A 12,810-nucleotide genomic window follows, 5' to 3' on the forward strand; every position below is an offset into this window, starting at 1 on the left:
TATTATGAATGGAGTCTGGCCCCGAAGAACCATTCAGCTATTTGACGGTAAACAATAAAAACTCAAATTATTGTTCATCATTGTTCTTTTATTGTTCACAGTTACATAAGTGAACGGTTCTCTGAATCCGAACTCCACATGTAATAATCTCTCCAATCTGAGAGGACTTGGTGGTTGAACATAAAAAAATTAGCAGCACTGTTTCTGCTTAAAAAATTCTAGGTTTTATAATTTTCACCGGAAACTAGGAGAACTACTAATTCAAATAGAACCTCAAGCCACATTTATTAATCGCGTTTAAATGAGTATCAAATTTATTTTCACCACACGAGTCAGATTTATTCCAAGTAGCAATTGATTTCTACAAAAGCTAACCTTTCCGAGAACAGTGATAATTCCCTGAAAGACAGACCAGTAATTGAAGCATGATTGTTCAGTAAAACAATCTTTTATTTCCCAAATACGGACTCCTTCGAATGGCTTCAAATATTATTTCTGATAGAGTTACTGTCAAATATTAGCCTTTGTAGACCTGCTATACCTGCTTCATTGTAGCAAAGTCTCATTATTGGCATTACAGAAGGGGAGTGAAGAGATAAAAAATATATGCCATTTTTAATACAAATTATAATAGAATATAAATAAAGTTATTCAAAATATTATACCGTTTATTCTCTCATTTCTTGTGTATGATATGAGGTCGGGCCAAGATGTGTATCAATGTATCTCTGGTTCATGTATGCAGCACATGTTATCGGGGGATACCTAAAGACAATCAGTCGAAAAAATGGTAAAGAGAAAATATAAGTAAAGAGAATCAAAGAACAAGATTTTGAATTAGCCATGAAAGCTTATAAATTTAAACTAAAATCAACGAATTGGGAAAAACAAAGCTGTGTACTTGGGTGGGTTCTTCTCAGAGGCGCAGGATGGCAAACACTCCACAACGCATTCAGGCTTTGGGGCCACAAAAAATGGAATCTGTTTAAATGAGGAGAATGGAAATTAAAAAAAAATGGAGTACACTTTCTAAGAAATATAATCAGCACGAATTCCAAATTATCCTATATGGAGAGAGAAGTAACATGTAACAATAATTTCCTTACCTTGAGTTCAGTAATAATACAAAAAACAAAATTATGTTTTCGGCGTAGCGAGGATAAAACTAAAATCATCCAAAGCAATGCGCATCAAGTAAATAAAGAAAAAAATAAGTGGCATGAAAATGTGCCAGTTACAGAAAGATACAAAATAACTCACCTAATATAATTTCTTAAAGAGAGAATTGAAAATTCTTTAACCTAGGGCTAGCATAAATTCACAAAAGTCATTCAAAATGTCAGAACCTAAAACATGACCCATTTAATTTTTTTTTTCATCGAATTATTTAATTGTGCTATAATCTTTTATTATTATTTTAAATATCCTAAATGTTATAGTTAATAAGTCATAAATTTTTTTTTAACCAAAACAAGTTAACATATTTATGTCATGATTATTCTATAAATTTTATGCTAGTTGTCAACTATCTAACACAACTCTCTAGTTTTCTCATCCAGGACTTGGGACTTGGCAACAACAGATTGATGGGTCAAGTTCGGGTCATTTAGGTTGCTAGTGAATTGGGTTTGGGTGATTAGGGTTGCTAGCGAATCGCGTTCGGGTTGGTCTTTTTAATCCATTTATTAAAAAGGTTGGGTTAAGGTTGATTAGATTTAGGGTTTAGTCAATTTCAGCTTGGATGCAAACCTAACTTGTCAACCTATTTTTGTCACTCCTACCTAAGCCTACATGGTATATATCATAGGGGTGGAATAATTTCAAAGAAATTGAACATTATATATTCTATACATTTACAAATAGTGGAGAATTACAAAGTACACATTCACATCAGTTTCATATGAGTTTGAATCTATAGTAAACGAATAAATTCTAGAGCAATGCTACTAAGTTCAAAACCCACTGTCAAACCAAGTCCAAATTTAGTGGAGGATACAATTTACAATTCCAAATCTTTGGATGGCCTTAAAAGCGGTGCTCAAAAGAAGCAAGCTTTGCTTCTACCTCTGATCTCACTAACTTGCTTCAGCTAACATTGGTTTAACTACGTGTGACTTAGCTCCTTTGACATGTTTAATCAGTTAGATATTAAGAGTGTGGAAAGATATTTCAAGGAAAGGATGCAGAGTGTTTGAGGAAACCCTAGCAACATTAAGTCACTCTGATCCTTCCCCTTATCATATCCTTTGTTGTGGATTTCTCCGCAGCCTTCCACCACAAGTTTTCTCCACTCTCGTCCACCATGCTTCCTAACTTCAATGGGGGTTGTCTGACTACCTAGAACAATTCTCCACTTTTCTCACCCAGGACTTGGGACCTGGAAACGATAGATTAACGGGTTAGGTTCGAGTCATTCAGATTACTAGTGAATCAGGTTCGGATAATTCGGGCTACCAGCGAATCGGGTTAAGGTTGGTCTTCTTAATCCATTTCTTAACAGAATGGGTTCATGTTTGACTAAATTTGAGCCTGGTCAATTTTAGCTTGGATCAAAACCTAACCTATCAACCCGTTTTTGTCACCCCTACCTAAGCCTACATGATATATATCATTAGCGTGGCATAATTTCACGAAAATTGAACATTATATATTCTATGCATTTACAAATAGTGAAAGATTACAAAGTACACATTCACATCAATTTGATATGAGTTTGAATTTATAGTTGACTAATAAATTCTAGAGCATTGCTTTTGAGTTCCAAACCCACTATCAAACCAAGTCCAAATTTAGTGGAGGATAAAATTTACTATTCCAAATCTTTGGATTACCTTAAAAGTGGTGCTCTAAAGAAGCAAGCTTTTCTTCTCCCTCTGATCTCGTTGACTTGCTTCAACCAATGTTTAAAATTGCATATTCGGGTATTGAGGCGTTTTTCATTCGTGAGGCGAGGCGTAAGCTTTGAGGCATAAGCCTCAAAATCAAAAGATTGCGTAAACATAAAATGATAAATTTTTTATATACCAATGAGTGAATAATATAAAACATAAAAAAGCATAAGATATGAAGTGAAATCAAAATATCCCAATAATAAGACAACATCAAATATAGTTCAACTCAAAATTCTATCTTTCCAAAATCCTAGTATTCTTTTCATTAACATATAATTCAAATTTCCAAAAAAAAAATAGCAATGACATATCACATAAGAACTCATAAGTCATCAGCACTGTCATCACTAAAGAGTTCTTCATTTGAATCATCATTATGATGAACTGCTCTCTTCCCTTCCTCCTCTTCTATAGAGTCCAATGTCGGGCATTTACTTCAAAATTTATATAAGTTTTAATATGTATACCATGAGGTGTAAGCCTCTTGCCAGTGAGGCGAGGCGGGCCTCAAGGCGAGCCTCAACCAAGTTGAGGCGCAAGCCTCATTAAAAAAACTCAAGGCGTAAGCATCAAGGCGTTTTTTACTGGAATTGCGCAAAGGCAGGCCTCAAGGCGAGCCTCATATTGAGCAATTTTAAACCATGGCTTCAACTAACACTGGTTTGATTGGGTGTGACTTAGCTCCTTTGGCCTCTTTATGCAGTTAGAGATTGCAAGTGTGGAAAGATATTTCAAGGAAAGGATGCATAGTGTTTGAGGAAATCCTAGCCATATGAAGTCGCCCAGATCCTTCCCCTTATCATCTCCTTCATTGGGGGTTTCTCCCCCGCCTTCCACCCCAAGTTTTCTCCACTCATGTCCACAATGCTTCCTAACTTCATTGAGGGTTGTCAACTACCTAACACAATACTCCACTTTTCTCATCTATGGCTTGAGATCTAGCAACAACAGGTAAACGGGTCAGGTTCGGGTCATTTAGGTTACTAGTGAATCGGGTTCGAGTATTCAGATTGCTAGCAAATCGAGTTCGTGTTGGTCTTTTTAATCTATTTATTAAACAGGTTGGGTTCAAGTTGACTTAGATTAGAGCCTGGTCAATTTCAGCTAGGATCCAAACCTAACCTGTCAACCCGTTTTTGTCACCCCTACCTAAGCCTACATGGTATATATCATAGGGGTGACATAATTTCATGGAAATTGAACATTATATATTCTATACATTTGCAAATAGTGAAGGATTACAAAGTACACATTCACATCAGTTTCATATGAGTTTGAAACTATAGTAGATTAAAAAATTCTAGAGCACTGCTATTGAGTTCCAAACCCACAATCAAACCAAGTCCAATTTTAGTGGAGGCCCTGTTTAAAATTGCGCAATTAGAGGCGCACCTTGAGGCGCGCCTTTCCGCAATTCCTCCCAAAAATGCCTCATAACCTACGCAATTCCAAGTCTTTAAGAGGCGTACGCCTCACTGGGACTGAGGCGCGCCTCAGAGGCGCAATTGCGCAATTCCTGGTGAGGCGTACGCCTCACTGGGATAGGGCCCACTCACTTAAAATGAACCCTTTTCTCTCCTTATACCCGAAAGCCTTCAGCAAACCACATTTCCCCCTCCCGCACGCTCCAGTTCGCGAACAAGAGATCCCGCACTCGCTTCCTTCCGCCGCTCTCCCGCCGGCGCCGCCTCTCTCTGGCGAAGTGGAAACTTCCGGCCGCCCTCTAGGAGTACTCCACATTGGATTTTAGGTATTTTTATTAACTTTAGGATTATATTTTTCAAGTTTAAGAAAAACTAGGGTTTAGGTTTTTTTGATTTTTTTTGTGTGTTTTTGGATTTTTGCTTTAGGAAACATGGTTAGAGGCAAATAAAAGGCGAATACGTCATTGCGGCGTGATTTGTACTTTGGGACATGATTTATTTGCATCTATTTTCTTACTTTTCACCATTTTCATATATCATTTAGATGTTTTTTATTGTATGATAGAACTAGCTATTATTTACCTGCTTAAAATCCTTAAATTCTTATTTACGCAATTCTGCGTCCGTGAGGCTTACGCCTCACACCGCCTCGAGGCTTACGCCTCGCCTCACGGACGAAAACCGCCTCGAGGCTTAATTACGCAATTTTAAACCTTGAGTGGAGGATAAAATTTACTATTCCAAATATTTGGATTACCTTAAAAGTGGTGCTCAAAATAAGCAAGCTTTGCTTCTCCCTTTCATTTTTCTGACTTGCTTCAGCTAACATTAGTTTGACCGTGTGACTTAGCTCCATTGACCTCTATAAGCCATTAAAGATTGAGAGTGTGGAAAGATATTTCAAGGAAAGGATGCATAGTGTTTGAGGAAACCCTAGCCACATGAAGTCGCCTTGATCCTTCCCCTTATCATCTCCTTCATTGGGGGTTTCTCCCCCGCCTTCCATCCAAATTTTTCTCCACTCTTGTCCAGCATGCTTCCTAACTTCAGCTTCTCTTCGAATCCCCCCCCCCCTCTTCTCCATAACCTTCCTACAACCAACTCTGTTATGAATCCCTCCAGAATCTTAATTGGAAATCTCTACTGATAGTTCATAACCTTTCTTCTAAGGATTTTTCTCTCACTTTTGTTCGTCCGGCCGAAAAGATTGTTCATTTCTTAGAAGAAGAAATATCTAAGGGTAATAAGGAATGTGGATTATCATTGGTAGGCTATTCCATTAGGCATATGCTTCATTACAAAGCTTTCTTAGCTATAATAAACAAATCGTGGAAGCTCAAAGGTACACTTAATCTATTTTCCATTAGTGAGGGTTTCTTTCTCTTAAGGTTTTTGACGGTAGAAGATCTTTAGATGGCTTGGATAGGAGGACTATAATTCTTTCTAGGTAAACCTTTTATATTATAGAAGTGGTCTCCTCAGTTTCGCCCTAAACAGGTTTAGTTTTTTATTATTCCCATCTGAATTAAGATTCATGATCTTCCACTGTCATGGTGGAATCTAGATGGGATATCTAAAATTGCTAGTTGCATTGCTTATCCACTTGTTGTAGATCCCTTGACCGTTAAAGAAATGCATTTAACTTTTGCTCAATTTTGTGTTCAATTAAGACAACAAATCAATCTCGTTGGATGAGATCATTTTTTTCTTGTCTGGGAAGAATACTACACTGAGAGTGCAATATGATTGGAAGTCTTGTACATGTGAGGGCTATGGCTCTTTGGTGCATCCCTACAACTTTTGCCCATCCAAACCTACCAATAATCTTCCAACATCAACTTTCCCCAAGGGAAGAAGCACATATTGAAAACCTAGAGGGCCTTAGCAGGCCCAGAAGACCTACTAACGCAACCAACCCAAGTTTGACATCCACTTGCCCCCTAACGGGCCGCCCACCTCTGCAAGCTTAGACCCACCAAACAACTAACCAACACAAATCACTATGATTTCTAGCCCTTTCTCTAAAACCACTGCTTCTAGTCAATAGAATCTTTCCAAGGAACACATCCCTAATCTTAATTCCCCCTCAGGTAACTCCCTTGACAACCCACCAAGCTTCTACATCCATGGAGAAACCCCCCAATGAGCCTCCTTCGATTCTCTCTTGGAAAAAATTTGTTCTTCAGGTTAATAGCGCTACAAGCTCGGTACTTATTGGTTTTATTATAGCTAGTTGCCAATTGCTTAACCTACCTCGGTACTTATTGGCTTTACAAGAACCCATGCTGCTCTTTTTCAACCTCTTATCCAGAAGATTTACACTCTTCTTGATCAATGGAAAGAAAAACTCCTATCATTTGCTGGTAGACTTGAATATGTAAGGTTTATTATTTAGAATATCATTCCTTATTAGATAAGACGTTCTATCCTACCAAAAAGTTGTTGTAAATCCATTGACAAAATATGTGCAATTTTTCTTTATCATGGCAGCATCAATACTAAGAAGCTACATCTCATTTCCTGGAAAAAAAAAGTGTCTAACTAAGAAATTTGGTGTGCAAAATATTCCTTCAATTCAATCACTTTACCATGCTTATTCCTGCTCTATTATTTGGTGGTTGTATGACTATGATAGCTTGCTTGACCTTTGGTGTAATGAAAAATACTTTTCTCCTTGAAAATGTCTTATAAATCCACCAAATATTTGGCACATCTAAAGAAAGTTGCGGACAAAACAAAGAACTGTTTTTCTTTCCTCATTACTACTAACAGCAGCATTTCTTTATTTTGAAATTACTGGTGTAACAGAGCCTCTTTACGGGAGAAGTTTGATATTACCACCATTGCTCATACTTTACCTCATCATGCCTCTTTAAATGGTTATTATGGGCCTAGACCTCTTCCCAGAATTTCCTTCACATGTCCAGGGTGCCGTAAAAGCTCTTTCTGTAAATGCTAACTCTATTGGTTGCTTGGCTTGGCGAGGTTCTGGGCATCCCAATTTTAAGGAATTTCTATACGATTTCTATCATGATTTGCAACAAGTTACATGGTATAAATTCTTCTGGCACAAGAACTAGCAATGAGATACTCCACTTTCTCATGGATGGCTTTGATAGGGGAACTTAAAACAGCTGACATGCTTATTCAAAGAAATATCCAGGTCTCGGTGTCATGCAATTGTTTTAATTGCATGCTTGAAAATGCTTCTCATATTTTCTTTGAATGTGATTATTCATCCAGCATCATATATGAGCTTATTCCTTGGATGAGCTCCTTCCTCATGAGGCCAAACCGGCTTCAACTATTTGAATATATTTCAGATTTGGATAACTTTCATGTTGTCACAAAAAAACTTCTATTACTTAGTCATTTGCTGCTCTCTCTCTCACATTGGACGAGAAATGAATGCAAGGAGAGATAATCCTAATATTGAAAGTATTTCCTCAGTATTCTTTAAAATTACGAAGGTTGTTTGCTTGAAAATTATTGGCTGAAAAGGATTGGAGGAAGTGAGAGGTATAATTTCCTCATATGGGGTTTTCTTTTTGGTTGCACTTTTTTGTTTCATTATCTCTTATGTTATCAGTTCTACTCTATTTGGTTTTGGTGGCTGTGTGGCTAGAATTTGGTTTTCAACAGACAATTAGTTTTCTTTTGGTTTTACTAGTATTTGGCGTATTGCTCAACTCTAAAATTTTTGGGTATTTTGCTGTCAATAGGGCTGGAATTCACACTGGTGTTTTGGCTATTTGGTGGCTCTCGTTGGCATGAATGGAATATGATGAATGGTGCACATCTCCAATTATGCCCCCTTGGATGGTCATTTCGGCAACCAGTAGCTGCATCTTGGATGGTCGTATTTGGCAACCAAATGAGCATTCCTCTTCATGACATATTTCTGATGAATTTGATGTAGTTTTGTCCAGTCTGAGTCCTTTTTTTGCTCCTCATTCTACTTTCTTGTTGTTAGTTTTGAACTTTTTCTTCAAATTTCGACTAAGCATCGCTTCTTACATTTTAGTTGCATCTATATGTTAGCTTGGCTTTTCTCAAAAAAAAAAAAAAGAAGAAGAAAAAATTGGATTTATATAGTAGCATGCCACCCAATCTTTTCAAACTGCTCAATTTAGGATTAAATAGCATTTCCAAGATTCCATGTTAGTGGGGAGACCTACTCTCTTAGCAATAATTTCTGGATCTATGAAAGCTAAGGTTGAAGGATAAAACTTAATGCCCAATAAATATATGCCCAACTCAATAGGTCATCATATGAAACAAGAACAATAAGAACACAAGAAAAAACAATTTTCTAAATAATATGTTGAGAGAATAAACAACTACATTTTTGTTGAACCAAATAAAAATGGAGTGATGGGTCTTACAGAATAACGTTCTCGTCCATCTAATACAACACGGTGCAATGTCGATCTGCACACAAATATGAACTTATAAAAACTATATCTATATGACAACCAATTAAGACTACATTATAGCTTAAAACTAAATCAAATAACATTGCATTAAAAGTACAATTTGAGATTATGTTTGCTACAATTGAACAAAGGAGAAAAATAACAAAAATATATATTGGTACAGAATAAAAGCTCTAGAATTATGCAGTTATAAAATAGAAAACATGATATTAGAATAAAAAAAGAGAAAATAGATTACTAAGCAAAATAGCAACTTCCTTAAAGGATTAAGATAATGTTAAACAATAAAAAATTTATGATTCGATTTTCCTTAAAATTACTATACGCATTAAAATGAATATATAATAAAAAGAAAAGCCTTCATCTTTGTGGGCATGAAAAGCATGTTTTTCTTGATGCTTTTTTTGTCATTGTCAAGGAAGATTCTTAATAGGACACAATGGAGAAAAATGATTTATATAGTCAACCCCACGTAGTGGGATAAAGGCTTGTTGTTGTCATTGTTGTCAAGAAAGATTCAATGTGTCTCAACTCCCTCTTCCATGCATACCACATTTGCCAGCATTTTAGCTTGACAAGAAGAGTCGGGAAACATTAAAACCATTTAAGTCCTAAAATATGATGTAGTTATATGCCTATCCTGACGAAATAATTTTCTATATTATAACAAAAAGGTTACATGATGACATGAAATTGACCATTAATGCAGAAGAACTACAAAAGCCAGTGCAGATATAGTTATCAAATGAAAAGGTTATCTCGTGTGTGACTAAATATTGAAGAATGCCTTTGCTATTCAATTGCAATAGTTTAAAAAAATGAGATAAAGATCTGAAAAAAGAAAACAACATCACTAAGTAGACTGATACCTGAAGACATCATTAGTCAACCGCTCGAGCAAATCACCAATATTGACAATGAAACCTCTGGAATAACAAAAAACAGGCCTCTAAGTCAAAAAATGATATTGAAGAAACTATAGTTTGATAATAGCAAAAAGTGAGGATAAAACCAAATAAATTCTACATTCATACCCTGTATTCCATAATGACACGGATTAATATCTTTTTCAAAAATAGACAAAATAAAATCAAGATAGCTGAGTTCTTTCTACACTAAAAGCTCAACAGTACTACTAAATTGCTGAACTTACTATAAAAGTAAGAATATGTAGTATGTATATTCACTCTCAGAATCTGGACTCTAGCAAAGGGCCAAACCACCGTCTATTTGTTCAAGATTCAAGGTGGTGGCTCTTCAAACAAAGCTCAAATGACAGCAGAAGAAATATAATTTCCCCAACTTGAACATGGAGGATGACTCTAATCAGGTTCAGATTAGCCATCCGTAATGTCAACCAAGTAGCAACACTAAAGAAGAACAAGCAATAGAAAGCTTCCTAATTGTACAAGAAAGACTAACCCTTTCATAGGAGCAACATCTTCCCATATCCGAGGTTGGGCATCCTTATCCTTGCATATCTAGAGTGAGTACAACACAGTATTAATATCACTGATGAATGAACAAGAGCAGACAGGAAAACTCTAGAGTGACCAAAATTTCATATGTTACCTGAAGACCGGTCACATCATCAGTGGCCAAGAGAGCAATGAAACCAAAATCAGAATGAGCTCCACATGCATATATTCCCTTTGCAGGATCAGAAATTTTGCCTGAATGTCATGATAAATATAGACTTAATCCGCACATATCCCATGAATGATCAAGAAAAATGGACATCAGAAGAACAACCAAAAGAAATCCTGAAAAGTGCCTTAATCACCTTCATAGTGAAGAAGCTTCAATGTCGCCAGGGGCTCACCAAGCATTTCTGGTTTATCAAAGAAGTCAGCATCTAAATCGAGTGTAAGAGCTATAATCTTTAAAATTGCCCGGGACACTCTCCTGTAAACATGTGAAAATAATCTCTGAATCTTAAGATACGAAATGCCAACCGCTGCATCTTTACAATAACATTTTGGCATTGGTTTAGAATATTGAAGTATATTCAAAGTAGGCTAAAATAAAATGCAAATAGTACAATAACAACGGATTACACAACCAAAAAAACTAGCATAAAAAAGACGCCGGCATCAAACCGTGCTTTAGCCAATTTGAGGTAAAATTTCAAAATAGTCTCTTGACTACTCGTATATGACCAATCTAATCTCAGTGTATTATATTGGTCCAATTTAACCCCCTTCACTATACAGAACTGATCCAAAAGGATCCCTTTGAGAATCATTTTAAATCGATTATGTATAATCAAGGGACCAAATTAAAGCAATGTAATACCATGAGATTAAATTGGCAAAATATGAATAGTTTAGTAAAATACTACAAGCAAACATAAGCAAAAATTTTTATTTTGTCCAAAATAGAATGAACATGTTGCTACTTCGGACCTCTTCTATGACTAGCGATTTCAAAGACTAACGATAGTCTTTCTTAGTGTTAGCAATCCTCCTACACCATAGCGCCAACTGCAGCGCTGCTACAGTGATTTCCATGACCTATCCTAAAAATACCAAATTTGGAGCCAATTTCAAGGTGAATTTATTAAATATGAGGTTTGAAACTGTTAAAACGAAGAATTTGGGAAGGAAAAGCTTGAATTTTATTAAGCAATCTACTCCCTATTTATAGATCTATACAAGGTATATCAATAAGGAAACAAATAACTCTTATAATAATATGAATATAATTATTCCTAAATCAATGGGAGGAATTAATGCAATCCTTGTAGTCCTCCCACGGATTACTGTTCACAGCCGTGGATGTCTTCGGGATCGTAAGGTTGAGATTTAACAGAAACATTGTGAAAATATACATGAACAAATTTCTCAGATTTTGGGAGACTTTTGAGAGAACTTTTGGCTGTAGTTTGGATTATAGAAAAAAGAGTTGGCAGCTTGGAGAAATTAGGGAGCAAAGATATTTGACTCATATTTTCTTATTCCTTCTTATATTTTTCATGTTGAAAACTACTATAATGAGTTTTTTCTTTTTCGATCAAGTTCTAAATTCTTTTTCTAGAGGCTAGATATAGCTAGATATTTAATGTTGGATTATTTTAATCTGATCCATTGAAGTTTCTTTTAGTTAAATTTATGCTACATATTTTAATCTATTTTTCTTGTTCTTTGTAATTCTTCGACTGCCAATTGTTTAATATGGAGATATATTTAAAATCAAGAGGTAAAAAACAAATTTATCATGGATGAAATACCATAACCAATCATAGAATAGTTATAATTGCATTGCAGTTAAGTATTCTTTAAAATCTTTATGTTTATTGCAATTTACATCATTAAATTTATCTCAAGATGAAAATAGGTTGTATTTGATAATTTTTTAGAGAAAGCAGAGAACACTTTCTGATTTGATTATAGCAATTTTATCCTCGTCAATTGATCAAATAAACATATAATATAATTAAAAGTATCTTTGGTGAAATCTAAATCATAGATCTATTTCTCTACTACAAAACTCGCCATTGTTAAAATTAGCCATTAGAAATTTTTATAGCTCACAATTTGCTTTCTATTTTTTTTCAAAACCTTCCGAATTGTCATTCTTCAATTAATTTTTTTGTTAATTAACTGAAAATACTTAGAAAAAAACAATACTTGTGGTAAGATATTTTTTTTCTCATCATTTTATTATTTGTTTGATCATGTATTCTTGCATGACTATTTTGACACATCTTAATAGCGCTATTAAGGTTTATTGGTTCCTGATAAACCAGCCAAATTTGATTGGGAGGGAATTAGGAAATTTCTTAATCAAGAGGGAGTTGTTTAGGAAATGTTTCATAATTGAAGATGACATATTTAGGGGCTAATTTGAGGGCTGACTTGACGGGGGGAATAATTAGGAAATATTTTCTAGTTGAAGAGGATAGATTTATGGGATGATCTGAGGGATGATTTAGGAGGGAAATAATTAAGGAAATATGAGGGAATTAAAGGAGGGCTATTTAGGTATTTGTTGTTTAATTGTTTGCTTTAAATAGGAAGAGAGGATTAGGGTTAAGAGTATACAAATTACTATGGATGT

General features: G+C 35.3%; 1 protein-coding gene across 2 annotated transcripts in view; it reads right to left on the reverse strand.

The window, feature by feature from the left end:
• Positions 1–260: 260 nt before the first annotated feature.
• LOC110106777 (2-oxoglutarate-Fe(II) type oxidoreductase hxnY-like) overlaps positions 261–12,810 on the reverse strand; it is a 30,939-nt gene continuing 18,389 nt past the window's right edge. The window contains exons 3-10 of one of the 2 annotated variants that reach the window (XM_020836792.2): positions 10,535–10,656; positions 10,324–10,424; positions 10,174–10,232; positions 9,621–9,677; positions 8,701–8,746; positions 902–981; positions 666–765; positions 261–544 (exon numbers count right to left, since the gene is read on the reverse strand). In XM_020836792.2, the coding sequence (XP_020692451.1) occupies positions 669–765; positions 902–981; positions 8,701–8,746; positions 9,621–9,677; positions 10,174–10,232; positions 10,324–10,424; positions 10,535–10,656 (562 nt within the window). In that variant the 3' untranslated portion in view covers positions 261–544; positions 666–668. The remainder of the gene's footprint in view (positions 545–665; positions 766–901; positions 982–8,700; positions 8,747–9,620; positions 9,678–10,173; positions 10,233–10,323; positions 10,425–10,534; positions 10,657–12,810) is intronic. The other variant, XM_020836791.2, reaches the window with a different exon arrangement.

Source organism: Dendrobium catenatum, unplaced genomic scaffold (genome assembly GCF_001605985.2).
Source record: "Dendrobium catenatum unplaced genomic scaffold, ASM160598v2 original_scaffold_104185, whole genome shotgun sequence".
NCBI lineage: Eukaryota > Viridiplantae > Streptophyta > Magnoliopsida > Asparagales > Orchidaceae > Dendrobium > Dendrobium catenatum.